The sequence below is a fragment of the Bombina bombina genome, chromosome 2 (genome assembly GCF_027579735.1).
Source record: "Bombina bombina isolate aBomBom1 chromosome 2, aBomBom1.pri, whole genome shotgun sequence".
Classification (NCBI taxonomy): Eukaryota; Metazoa; Chordata; class Amphibia; order Anura; family Bombinatoridae; genus Bombina; species Bombina bombina.
Genome location: NC_069500.1, coordinates 1,253,290,016 through 1,253,304,890, shown reverse-complemented (window position 1 = coordinate 1,253,304,890; position 14,875 = coordinate 1,253,290,016). Strand labels below are relative to the sequence as shown.

Genomic DNA, 14,875 nt, shown 5'->3' with positions numbered 1-14,875 from the left:
GAAGTAAAGCAAAAAACTGCACTAGTGAGGTGTAGAGCTAAAAAATAGAAGTTTATTAAAGTCTCATTAAAAATATATATGGAAACCTGCAGAGATGCAAGGATGAAACCCTGACGCGTTTCACGCTGCACTCAGCACTTAATTATAAGTATGAGTTACTTTCTCTGCCCTTTTATATGCATATTGCCCAATCACGATTCGACTCTTAGAATTTAAAGAGACACCTCCTCCACAAGAATTCTTAAGGTGGAAAGTGTCATTATGAGTCTGTGGGCAAAATAGAAAATTGTAAAAATATCTAAAAGGGCTGTCAAACAATCATACTACTTGTTGTTCCCTATTGTATTTCATAATTATTCTACTTGCATTGTCAATATTATATGAAGGCCACAGACAAGCATGTATACCTTGCATAATGAGCTGTCCGAACGTGATATCTAAATAGCATCGTCTATTATAACTACTCAAATAATTACAACAAATTACTTATAGGTCCGTACAGACTAAGGACATTGATCTAAATGTATATGACAACCCAGCTTTTGAAAATTTAGCAAATATCACCCCGTCCAAAGTGAATGCAATTCTGCCGAGCTGCTTGTAGAAAAAAAAGTTATGTGGCCCAGCAACCTGTTCCGAAATAGGAGAAAGGGCAGGCTTGTAAAGTTGTGGGAAAATTGTTACCTGAAATGATAATGGAGGCATGTCAGTTACACGCACCTGACAACAGGAGGGCATCTCAATAAAAAACGCATCGCCCTCCGTTTCCAGCTTGTCTGATAACTGCAACACTTATACAGATTCCTAGTGATCTGAAAGTTGTATGGCAACAACCCTTTTGAATATATAATGGTTTTGTGTAGCTACTATGTAGCAAATACAGTTCAACACACTGAGAAATATGGAAAGCTACTATGCAGCACAAATAATAAATTCACTTTAAGAAAAAAATATATATCCTTACTGCAATAATGACTTGTACACTAAGGAAAAAAGTAAATAAACCTTAATGCAATAATGACTTGCACATTAAAGGGAAAAGTAAAATAATCCTTTATACCAGCAAAAGATTTTAAGCAGGTGCTTGAATGATACTTGCAGTTTTAGTTGAATTTCTCTTAGGTCTGTGCTGCTGTAAAAAAGGGTTAAGATTCTTGTGCAGCTGAATTCTGAATGAAAGCTGGAGGAGGGATCTCAGGATTGCCTTTTAGGATTGATCGAAGAAAATTTAAAAGATATCCTTGTGCAGCATGCAAAAATAGTTCCAAAGGCTGTGAACTGTTAACAAGAAACAGAGCATTCCCAGACTGGCAGATGTTTTCTCACTGTAGCAATGGATCAGAATAGAACTCAAACTGGGAGTCTCCAGTACTTCAAGAAATAGATGGCTGGCTTGCAACAAACTTGCATTCATCAAGCAATGAATCAGGTGCTTGCTGGTGATGAAGTACCTGTCTGGATACTTTGAACTTCCCTTTTTCTTAAAGGTGTAGTAGTCTCTATTTTCTGAATATTACCTAAGTAAGAAGCTGATGCGTGTAAAGAAAGAAAAGGGCAACAATAAAAGAAAGTGGAGAGCAGTGTACACATATGTACTAAACAAGTGACACAAAAAACTGAGGAAAAATTAATCCATTCTATGATGTGTGCATATTAATTACAAGGTCCCTACTGTCCATACACTATAAAAGTATATAAAACGTCTAGTGGAAATAATGTCTGCTAACAGAAAGGCCCCTGGCTATAATGTACTATTACATATGTAAATATTAATAGCCTGTGGGCTATATGAGTGCTAAAAATGATACTTACCTATCAAGCACCCAATCCACTGAGATTACCTGCTGCAGAAAAGGCTCCTTCCTGTAGATCGTCCATCCAGTCCTGAGCACATTACAGCAGAGGATATATATAAGGAGTATCTGGATGACACAAAAGCACAAGGCTAGGGACCTGTCCCTATGACACTTGTGGAAGGCTTGTGACTAACTACAACACCGGGAGCAGATATTTTACTGCCCCATACTCCAATATGTCTTCTGTCTCTCATTAACAGCTCTCTAAGGGAGACATTGGGGCCTCAAATCAGTCTGAGAACCCCTCTCAACGAAGAGTCTGGAGCACTTCAATTCTTTACCTACCTTCTGGAAGGCAAAGATTTAGACTGGCACACCAGAGTGAGGTGGGAGGGATGAAGTGCTCTTGAAGGTTTGGAGAATATTTGCCTCCTCCTAGGACTCTCCCCACCTTATGAAATAAATAAATTGCTTTACAAGGTTAAGCATTTTATGTTAAAACTTTCTTTGCTTACTACAAAGATGATAAACATGTGACATAATTAATGTCAGGCACACAGTAGCAAAGTTTAGGCTTTCCCAATAAGAATAAAGCCTGTAAGCCAAACAGAAGTAGCATCATTTCTGTAACAGCCAATTAAATATTTAACCCTTTTAGTAGCTGTTAGAAGAAAAATGTGTATACAAATAAAATGCTTTAACAAAATACATTGCAAACATTGTTTCAAACATGCCCTTTCCAACATGTTTTATAATTTCCAATTAAATTTTTCACTTCATAAAAAGCAGTAGATGATGAATAACAACCAATAATTTATTACATAAATCACAAAAAAGTTTTACCTCCCCACTGACAGCACTGTTACAGCTCCTTGCCGTGGTTTCCTTGTGTGTTTTTGTGGTGACTTTATCAAGTGCCACCTCTTGTTGGAGCATCTTGTGCATGCATTCTTTTCTGCCACTCCCCCAACAGTGTGCAGATGATGCCCACGACAGGAGTGTTTGGATGGTGTAGCATTTGGTGATGTAGGAGTGCTCGGGCTATCAGGGCTCATAGGAGAATTTGGTGAAGTTGGAGACAATGGGCTATTTGGTGAAGTCGGAGTCAATGGGCTATTTGGTGTAGTGGGGCTACAAATGAAGAAAAAACATATACTGTATTAAAAAGATTTAGATCATCTGTATAGGTTATACAAAGACACAATAGATGCAAAATTATCCCCTACTTTTCAGAATTAATAATAATAATAATAATAATGTGTGCTTATACAGTAGTATAACAATAAGTCAATACAGCAACAATATGAAAGAACAGAAGGCAATCACCAATTCTTCATCATGAACAACAAAGGAAAATTTTAAAACATGAATATTTGATGCGTTTTACAAAGGAAACATAACACTAAGATAAAGGGACAGTAAACTGTAAAAATGCTTTCTCCTTCATGTATTTACAATTATGTGTTACTGAGGAGTATATAATGTTTGAGAATATGCATTTTCAGGTTTATTTGCGTATATGAAATAGCTGGTTTTGTGCTTTGAAACCACAGCCTATTACAATAGGTTAACAGCTTGAAGGTAAATTAGATTATCGGTTTGTGTACATGCACATGCTTCCCCTCATCCTATATCTGTATATAATCCAAAATTCAGTACTTAGAGAACAATGGAAAATGATCATGTTATCTCTTCTACACCCCAAGAGGAGTGTAATTTCTTCTGCTGGCTGTATTTACATAGCTTGTCAATAGCCTGGACTTAAAGGGACATTATACACTCATTTTTTCTTTGCATAAATGTTTTGTAGATGATCTATTTATATAGCCCATAAAGTTTTTTTTTTAAATAAATGTATAATTTTGCTTATTTTTAAATAACATTGCTCTGATTTTCAGACTCCTAACCAAGCCCCAAAGTTTTATGTGAATACCGTCAGCTACCTTCTCCAGCTTGCTCCTGTTTGTGTAAAGGGTCTTTTCATATGTAAAAGAAGGGGGAGGGGGGGAGTGTCTTATTTGCCACTTGCAGTGGGCTTTCCATCTACCTTTTCAACAGAGCCAAACTGACAGCTTCTAAGTAAGTTTTTAAACAGTTTTATACTGGATTTTTATATCAGTATCTGTGCATCTTATTCTTTATAGTAGTGTCTCTTACATGCAGTTATATGAAAATGAGTGTATACTGTCCCTTTAAGACCAGAAACTCTCAGTATAGATGGGGATGTCACAGGCTAAATCAGCTATTTCAAATGCAGAACTAAGGGTAAAGGAGCTACATGTAAACTATTTAATACACTCCAGCAGGTAAAATGGATCATTGGAAACAAATTAAAGGGGAGACAAGTTTGTGTAATTTGTCTCTTTAAAGTCTTACTTTATTTGCAGAACTAAGAAAAAGATGACAATTTGCCTGGAAGGCCTTGTATAATTTTTTTATGGCTCATCGCAGCCCCTCTGGACTTACCTCACACCTATGCTCCAGTTTACTTCTATTATTAAATTAGCTTTGTTTTCTTTGGTATTCTTTGTTGAAAAACATACATAGGAAGGCTCAGGGGAAGCAGTGCACTACTGGATGCTACCTGGAAATTGGTGGAAGCGTATTTATGCCTCTTGTTATTGGCTCACCTGATGTATTCAGATGACCTCCAGTAGTGCGCTGCTGCTCCTGAGTATACCAAATTATATCCAAAAAAAGGTATTTTTCCAGCCACCAGTTAAACTTTAAAAATACCTTTATTCATTTCTTACAGGGTCCATCATATCAACAACGTTTCAAACCTATGCCAGGTTCTTAATCATGTCTGCTGAATAGTATACAGGTGTGTCTTTTATACCTGTCCAACTTTTATCAGATTGCACAACAGTGCCATCTTGTGGTCAAAATTTAAAATTACATGTGATAAACTATTTAAAGGGATTTGTTATAAATTCCTATATTTTAAGTTGGTTTCTTCATTGCTTATGTATGTTTATCACATGGAAATTTAAAACCAAATTTATATACATACAATTAAAACCTATACACATTATAGTATCAGAATCAAATATGCTGCTACAGGTACATGCTATCATATATAATAAAAAAAAAACATAATTTATGTAAGAACTTACCTGATAAATTCATTTCTTTCATATTAGCAAGAGTCCATGAGCTAGTGACGTATGGGATATACATTCCTACCAGGAGGGGCAAAGTTTCCCAAACCTCAAAATGCCTATAAATACACCCCTCACCACACCCACAATTCAGTTTAACGAATAGCCAAGAAGTGGGGTGATAAAAAAGTGCGAAAGCATATAAAATAAGGAATTGGAATAATTGTGCTTTATAAAAAATCATAACCACCACAAAAAAAGGGCGGGCCTCATGGACTCTTGCTAATATGAAAGAAATGAATTTATCAGGTAAGTTCTTACATAAATTATGTTTTCTTTCATGTAATTAGCAAGAGTCCATGAGCTAGTGACGTATGGGATAATGATTACCCAAGATGTGGATCTTTCCACACAAGAGTCACTAGAGCGGGAGGGATAAAATAAAGACAGCCAATTCCTGCTGAAAATAATACACACCCAAAATAAAGTTTAACGAAAAACATAAGCAGAAGATTCAAACTGAAACCGCTGCCTGAAGTACTTTTCTACCAAAAACTGCTTCAGAAGAAGAAAATACATCAAAATGGTAGAATTTAGTAAAAGTATGCAAAGAGGACCAAGTTGCTGCTTTGCAAATCTGATCAACCGAAGCTTCATTCCTAAACGCCCAGGAAGTAGAAACTGACCTAGTAGAATGAGCTGTAATTCTCTGAGGCGGAGTTTTACCCGACTCAACATAGGCAAGATGAATTAAAGATTTCAACCAAGATGCCAAAGAAATGGCAGAAGCTTTCTGGCCTTTTCTAGAACCGGAAAAGATAACAAATAGACTAGAAGTCTTTCGGAAAGATTTAGTAGCTTCAACATAATATTTCAAAGCTCTAACAACATCCAAAGAATGCAACGATTTCTCCTTAGAATTCTTAGGATTAGGACATAATGAAGGAACCACAATTTCTCTACTAATGTTGTTGGAATTCACAACTTTAGGTAAAAATTCAGAAAAGGAGACTCACAAGAAAGAGCAGATAATTCAGAAACTCTTCTGGCAGAAGAGATGGCCAAAAGGAACAAAACTTTCCAAGAAAGTAATTTAATGTCCAATGAATGCATAGGTTCAAACGGAGGAGCTTGAAGAGCCCCCAGAACCAAATTCAAACTCCAAGGAGGAGAAATTGACTTAATGACAGGTTTTATACGAACCAAAGCTTGTACAAAACAATGAATATCAGGAAGATTAGCAATCTTTCTGTGAAAAAGAACAGAAAGAGCAGAGATTTGTCCTTTCAAGGAACTTGCGGACAAACCTTTATCTAAACCATCCTGAAGAAACTGTAAAATTCTCGGAATTCTAAAAGAATGCCAAGAAAAATGATGAGAAATACACCAAGAAATATAAGTCTTCCAGACTCTATAATATATCTCTCTAGATACAGATTTACGAGCCTGTAACATAGTATTAATCACAGAGTCAGAGAAACCTCTTTGACGAAGAATCAAGCGTTCAATCTCCATACCTTTAAATTTAAGGATTTCAGATCCTGATGGAAAAAAGGACCTTGTGACAGAAGGTCTGGTCTTAACGGAAGAGTCCACGGTTGGCAAGAGGCCATCCGGACAAGATCCGCATACCAAAACCTGTGAGGCCATGCCGGAGCTACCAGCAGAACAAACTAGCATTCCTTCAGAATCTTGGAGATTACTCTTGGAAGAAGAACTAGAGGCGGAAAGATATAGGCAGGATGATACTTCCAAGGAAGAGATAATGCATCCACTGCCTCCGCCTGAGGATCCCGGGATCTGGACAGATACCTGGGAAGTTTCTTGTTTAGATGGGACGCTATCAAATCTATTTCTGGAAGTTCCCACATGTGAACAATCTGAAGAAATACCTCTGGGTGAAGAGACCATTCGCCCGGATGCAACGTTTGGTGACTGAGATAATCCGCTTCCCAATTGTCTACACCTGGGATATGAACCGCAGAGATTAGACAGGAGCTGGATTCCGCCCAAACCAAAATTCGAGATACTTCTTTCATAGCCAGAGGACTGTGAGTTCCTCCTTGATGATTGATGTATGCCACAGTTGTGACATTGTCTGTCTGAAAACAAATGAACGATTCTCTCTTCAGAAGAGGCCAAAACTGAAGAGCTCTGAAAATTGCACGGAGTTCCAAAATATTGATTGGTAATCTCACCTCCTGAGATTCCCAAACTCCTTGTGCCGTCAGAGATCCCCACACAGCTCCCCAACCTGTGAGACTTGCATCTGTTGAAATTACAGTCCAGGTCGGAAGCACAAAAGAAGCCCCCTGAATTAAACGATGGTGATCTGTCCACCACGTTAGAGAGTGTCGAACAATCGGTTTTAAAGATATTAATTGAGATATCTTTGTGTAATCCTTGCACCATTGATTCAGCATACAAAGCTGAAGAGGTCGCATGTGAAAACGAGCAAAGGGGATCGCGTCCGATGCAGCAGTCATAAGACCTAGAATTTCCATGCATAAGGCTACCGAAGGGAATGATTGTGACTGAAGGTTTCGACAAGCTGCAATCAGTTTTAGACGTCTCTTGTCTGTTAAAGACAGAGTCATGGACACTGAATCTATCTGGAAACCCAGAAAGGTTACCCTTGTCTGAGGAATCAATGAACTTTTTGGTAAATTGATCCTCCAACCATGATCTTGAAGAAACAACACAAGTCGATTTGTATGAAATTCTGCTAAATGTAAAGACTGAGCAAGTACCAAGATATCGTCCAAATAAGGAAATACCACAATACCCTGTTCTCTGATTACAGACAGAAGGGCACCGAGAACCTTTGTAAAAATTCTTGGAGCTGTAGCTAGGCCAAACGGCAGAGCCACAAACTGGTAATGCTTGTCCAGAAAAGAGAATCTCAGGAACCGATAATGATCTGGATGAATTGGAATATGCAGATATGCATCCTGTAAATCTATTGTGGACATAAAATTCCCTTGCTGAACAAAAGGCAAGATAGTCCTTACAGTTACCATCTTGAACGTTGGTATCCTTACATAACGATTCAATATTTTTAGATCCAGAACTGGTCTGAAGGAATTCTCCTTCTTTGGTACAATGAAGAGATTTGAATATAACCCCATCCCCTGTTCCTGAACTGGAACTGGCATAATTACTCCAGTCAACTCTAGATCTGAAACACAATTCAGAAATGCTTGAGCTTTTACTGGATTTACTGGGACACGGGAAAGAAAAAATCTCTTTGCAGGAGGTCTTATCTTGAAACCAATTCTGTACCCTTCTGAAACAATGTTCTGAATCCAAAGATTGTGAACAGGATTGATCCAAATGTCTTTGAAAAAAACGTAACCTGCCCCCTACCAGCTGAGCTGGAATGAGGGCCGCACCTTCATGTGGACTTAGAAGCAGGCTTTGCCTTTCTGGCTGGCTTGGATTTATTCCAGATTGGAGATGGTTTCCAAACTGAAACTGCTCCTGAGGATGAAGGATCAGACTTTTGTTCTTTGTTGAAACGAAAGGAACGAAAACGATTATTAGCCCTGTTTTTACCCTTAGATTTTTTATCCTGTGGTAAAAAAGTTCCTTTCCCACCAGTAACAGTTGAAATAATAGAATCCAACTGAGAACCAAATAATTTGTTACCCTGGAAAGAAATGGAAAGTAGAGTTGATTTAGAAGCCATATCAGCATTCCAAGTCTTAAGCCATAAAGCTCTTCTAGCTAAAATAGCTAGAGACATAAACCTGACATCAACTCTGATAATATCAAAGATGGCATCACAGATAAAATTATTAGCATGCTGAAGAAGAATAATAATATCATGAGAATCATGATGTGTTACTTGTTGCGCTAAAGTTTCCAACCAAAAAGTTGAAGCTGCAGCAACATCAGCCAAAGATATAGCAGGTCTAAGAAGATTACCTGAACACAGATAAGATTTTCTTAGAAAGGATTCAATTTTCCTATCTAAAGGATCCTTAAAAGAAGTACCATCTGACGTAGGAATATTAGTACGTTTAGCAAGGGTAGAAATAGCCCCATCAACTTTAGGGATTTTGTCCCAAAATTTTAATCTGTCAGACGGCACAGGATATAATTGCTTAAAACGTTTAGAAGGAGTAAATGAATTACCCAATTTATCCCATTCTTTGGAAATTACTGCAGAAATAGCATTAGGAACAGGAAAAACTTCTGGAATAACCACAGGAGATTTAAATACCTTATCCAAACGTTTAGAATTAGTATCAAGAGGACCAGAATCCTCTATTTCTAAAGCAATTAGAACTTCTTTAAGTAAAGAACGAATAAATTCCATTTTAAATAAATATGAAGATTTATCAGCATCAACCTCTGAGACAGAATCCTCTGAACCAGAAGAGTCATCAGAATCAGAATGATGATGTTCATTTAAAAATTCATCTGTAGGGAGAGAAGTTTTAAAAGATTTTTTACGTTTACTAGAAGGAGAAATAACATAATTTATGCTTACCTGATAAATTCCTTTCTTCTGTAGTGTGATCAGTCCACGGGTCATCATTACTTCTGGCATATTACTCCTCCCCAACAGGAAGTGCAAGAGGATTCACCCAGCAGAGCTGCATATAGCTCCTCCCCCCTACGTCACTCCCAGTCATTCGACCAAGGACCAACGAGAAAGGAGAAGCCAAGGGTGAAGTGGTGACTGGAGTATAATTTAAAAAATATTTACCTGCCTTAAAAAACAGGGCGGGCCGTGGACTGATCACACTACAGAAGAAAGGAATTTATCAGGTAAGCATAAATTATGTTTTCTTCTGTTAAGTGTGATCAGTCCACGGGTCATCATTACTTCTGGGATACCAATACCAAAGCAAAAGTACACGGATGACGGGAGGGATAGGCAGGCTCTTTATACAGATGGAACCACTGCCTGAAGAACCTTTCTCCCAAAAATAGCCTCCGAGGAAGCAAAAGTGTCAAATATGTAAAATTTGGAAAAAGTATGAAGCGAAGACCAAGTTGCAGCCTTGCAAATCTGTTCAACAGAGGCCTCATTCTTAAAGGCCCAAGTGGAAGCCACAGCTCTAGTAGAATGAGCTGTAATTCTTTCAGGAGGCTGCTGTCCAGCAGTCTCATAGGCTAAACGAATTATGCTACGAAGCCAGAAAGAAAGAGAGGTAGCAGAAGCCTTTTGACCTCTCCTCTGACCAGAGTAAACGACAAACAGGGAAGACGTTTGTCGAAATTCCTTAGTTGCCTGTAAGTAAAACTTTAGGGCACAAACTACATCCAGATTGTGCAGAAGACGTTCCTTCTTCGAAGAAGGATTTGGACACAAAGAAGGAACAACAATCTCTTGATTGATATTCCTGTTAGTGACTACCTTAGGTAAGAACCCAGGTTTAGTACGCAGAACTACCTTATCCGAATGAAAAATCAAATAAGGAGAATCACAATGTAAGGCTGATAACTCAGAGACTCTTCGAGCCGAGGAAATAGCCATTAAAAATATAACTTTCCAAGATAACAACTTTATATCAATGGAATGAAGGGGTTCAAACGGAACGCCTTGTAAACCGTTAAGAACAAGGTTTAAACTCCATGGCGGAGCAACAGTTTTAAACACAGGCTTAATCCTGGCCAAAGCCTGACAAAAAGCCTGAACGTCTGGAACTTCTGACAGACGTTTGTGCAACAGAATGGACAGAGCTGAGATCTGTCCCTTTAATGAACTAGCAGATAAACCCTTTTCTAAACCTTCTTGAAGAAAGGACAATATCCTAGGAATCCTAACCTTACTCCAAGAGTAACCTTTGGATTCGCACCAATATATGTATTTACGCCATATCTTATGGTAAATCCTTCTGGTAACAGGCTTCCTAGCCTGTATTAGGGTATCAATAACGGACTCAGAAAAACCACGTTTTGATAAAATCAAGCGTTCAATTTCCAAGCAGTCAGCTTCAGAGAAGTTAGATTTTGATGTTTGAAAGGACCCTGTATCAGAAGGTCCTGTTTCAGAGGTAGAGACCAAGGTGGACAGGATGACATGTCCACCAGGTCTGCATACCAAGTCCTGCGTGGCCATGCAGGTGCTATTAGAATAACTGATGCTCTCTCCTGTTTGATTCTGGCAATCAATCGAGGAAGCATCGGGAAGGGTGGAAACACGTAAGCCATCCTGAAGTCCCAAGGTGCTGTCAGGGCATCTATCAGGACTGCTCCTGGATCCCTGGATCTGGACCCGTAACGAGGAAGCTTGGCGTTCTGTCGAGACGCCATGAGATCTATCTCTGGTTTGCCCCACTGATGAAGTATTTGGGCAAAGACCTCCGGATGAAGTTCCCACTCCCCCGGATGAAAAGTCTGACGACTTAAGAAATCCGCCTCCCAGTTCTCCACTCCCGGGATGTGGATTGCTGACAGGTGGCAAGAGTGAAACTCTGCCCAGCGAATTATCTTTGTTACTTCCATCATTGCTAGGGAGCTTCTTGTCCCTCCCTGATGGTTGATGTAAGCTACAGTCGTGATGTTGTCCGACTGAAACCTGATGAACCCCCGAGTTGTCAACTGGGGCCAAGCCAGGAGGGCATTGAGAACTGCTCTCAATTCCAGAATGTTTATTGGTAGGAGACTCTCCTCCTGACTCCATTGTCCCTGAGCCTTCAGAGAATTCCAGATGGCACCCCAACCTAGAAGGCTGGCGTCTGTTGTTACAATTGTCCAGTCTGGCCTGCTGAATGGCATCCCCCTGGACAGATGTGGCCGAGAAAGCCACCATAGAAGAGAATTTCTGGTCTCTTGATTCAGAGAAGGGGACAAGTCTGAGTAATCCCCATTCCACTGACTTAGCATGCACAGTTGCAGTGGTCTGAGGTGTAAGCGTGCAAAGGGTACTATGTCCATTGCCGCTACCATCAAGCCGATTACCTCCATGCATTGAGCCACTGACGGGTGTTGAATGGAATGAAGGGTGCGGCAAGCACTTTGAAGTCTTGTTAACCTGTCTTCTGTCAGGTAAATCTTCATTTCTACAGAATCTATAAGAGTCCCCAGGAAGGGAACTCTTGTGAGTGGAACGAGTGAACTTTTCTTTTCGTTCACCTTCCATCCATGTGACCTTAGAAATGCCAGTACTAACTCTGTATGAGACTTGGCAGTTTGAAAGCTTGAAGCTTGTATCAGAATGTCGTCTAGGTACGGAGCTACCGAGATTCCCCGCGGTCTTAGTACCGCCAGAAGAGCACCCAGAACCTTTGTGAAGATTCTTGGAGCTGTAGCCAATCCGAATGGAAGAGCTGCAAACTGGTAATGCCTGTCTAGGAAGGCAAACCTTAGGTACCGGTAATGATCTTTGTGAATCGGTATGTGAAGGTAAGCATCCTTTAAATCCACTGTGGTCATGTACTGACCCTTTTGGATCATGGGTAAAATTGTCCGAATAGTCTCCATCTTGAACGATGGAACTCTTAGGAATTTGTTTAGGATTTTTAAGTCCAGGATTGGTCTGAAAGTTCCCTCTTTTTTGGGAACCACAAACAGATTTGAGTAAAACCCTTGTCCCTGTTCCGACCGTGGAACTGGATGGATTACTCCCATTAACAAAAGCTCTTGTACGCAGCGCAGAAACGCCTCTTTCTTTGTTTGGTTTGTTGACAACCTTGACAGATGAAATCTCTCTCTTGGAGGAGAGTATTTGAAGTCCAGAAGGTATCCCTGAGATATTATCTCTAGCGCCCAGGGATCCTGGACATCTCTTGCCCAAGCCTGGGCGAAGAGAGAAAGTCTGCCCCCCACTAGATCCGATCCCGGATCGGGGGCCCTCAATTCATGCTATTTTAGAGGCAGCAGCAGGTTTCCTGGCCTGCTTGCCTTTGTTCCAAGACTGGTTAGGTCTCCAGCCTTGTCTGTAGCGAGCAACAGATCCTTCTTGTTTTGGAGCAGAGGAAGTTGATGCTGCTCCTGCTTTGAAATTCCGAAAGGAACGAAAATTAGACTGTCTGGCCTTAGGTTTGGCCCTGTCTTGAGGCAGGGCGTGGCCTTTACCTCCTGTAATGTCAGCGATAATTTCTTTCAAACCAGGCCCAAATAAGGTCTGCCCTTTAAAAGGTATATTAAGTAATTTAGACTTAGAAGTAACATCAGCTGACCAGGATTTTAGCCACAGTGCTCTGCGTGCCTGAATGGCGAATCCTGAATTCTTAGCCGTAAGTTTAGTTAAATGTACTACGGCCTCCGAAATGAATGAATTAGCTAGTTTAAGGACTCTAAGCTTGTCCGTAATGTCATCCAGAGTAGCTGAATTAATGGTCTCTTCCAGCGACTCAAACCAGAATGCCGCCGCAGCCGTGACCGGCGCAATGCATGCAAGGGGTTGCAATATAAAACCTTGTTGAACAAACATTTTCTTAAGGTAACCCTCTAACTTTTTATCCATTGGATCTGAAAAGGCACAGCTATCCTCCACCGGGATAGTGGTACGCTTAGCTAAAGTAGAAACTGCTCCCTCCACCTTAGGGACCGTCTGCCATAAGTCCCGTGTGGTGGCGTCTATTGGAAACATTTTTCTAAATATCGGAGGGGGTGAGAACGGCACACCGGGTCTATCCCACTCTTTAGTAATAATTTCAGTTAGTCTTTTAGGTATAGGAAAAACGTCGGTACTCGTTGGTACCGCAAAATATTTATCCAACCTACACATTTTCTCTGGTATTGCAACTGTGTTACAATCATTCAGAGCCGCTAACACCTCCCCTAGTAATACACGGAGGTTCTCCAGCTTAAATTTAAAATTTGAAATATCTGAATCCAATCTGTTTGGATCAGAACCGTCAGCCGCAGACAGAAGCTCTCCGTCCTCATGTTCTGCAAGCTGTGACGCAGTATCTGACATGGCCCTAGTATTATCAGCGCACTCTGTTCTCACCCCAGAGTGATCACGCTCGCCTCTTAGTTCTGGTAATTTAGCCAAAACTTCAGTCATAACAGTAGCCATATCTTGTAATGTTATCTGTAATGGCCGCCCAGATGTACTGGGCGCCACAATATCGCGCACCTCCCGAGCGGGAGATGCAGGTACTGACACGTGAGGAGAGTTAGTCGGCATAACTCTCCCCTCGCTGTTTGGTGAAATTTGTTCAATTTGTACAGATTGACTTTTATTTAAAGTAGCATCAATACAGTTAGTACATAAATTTCTATTGGGCTCCACTTTGGCATTGGAACAACTAACACAGGTATCTTCCTCTGAATCAGACATGTTTAACACACTAGCAAATAAACTTGCAACTTGGAATACAATTCTAGTAAAATATTATGAAAAACGTACTGTGCCTATAAGAAGCACAGAAGATTTATGACAGTTGAAAATTAATAAACTGAAACAGTTATAGCATCAATCCTTGTAAACAACACAACTTTAGCAAAGGTTTGTTCCCATTAGCAAAGACAACTAACTCTGATAGCAGAAAAAAATTTACAGAATAAACGTTTTTTATCACAGTCAACTACAATCTCACAGCTCTGCTGTGAGAATTACCTCCCTCAAAACAAGTTTTGAAGACCCCTGAGTTCTGTAGAGATGAACCGGATCATGCAGGAAATACAAAGAGCTGCTGACTGAAATTTTTTGATGCGTAGCAAAAGCGCCAAAAAACGGCCCCTCCCCCTCACACACAACAGTGAGAGAGATCAGAAACTGTCAGAAATTAGATCAAGCAACTGCCAAGTGGAAAAATAGTGCCCAAATATTTATTCACTCAGTACCTCAGAAAATGAAAACGATTTTACATTCCAGCAAAAACGTTTAACATAAATTAAGAGTTATTAAAAAGCCTGTTGCTAGTCCCTGCAAAATAGGCTAAAGTTTTATGTACACAGTGTAATTCCAGTGAAGTACCATTCCCCAGAATACTGAAGTGTAAAATATACATACATGACATTATATCGGTATGGCAGGATTTTCTCATCAATTCCATTGTCAGAAAATAAAAG

General features: G+C 39.9%; 1 protein-coding gene across 1 annotated transcript in view; it reads right to left on the bottom strand.

Annotated features, from left to right (window-relative positions):
• RELL1 (RELT like 1) overlaps window positions 1-14,875 on the bottom strand; it is a 336,137-nt gene that overhangs the window by 68,608 nt on the left and 252,654 nt on the right. The window contains exon 5 of the mRNA XM_053704064.1: window positions 2,640-2,927. Within this exon, the coding sequence (XP_053560039.1) occupies window positions 2,640-2,927 (288 nt within the window). The remainder of the gene's footprint in view (window positions 1-2,639; window positions 2,928-14,875) is intronic.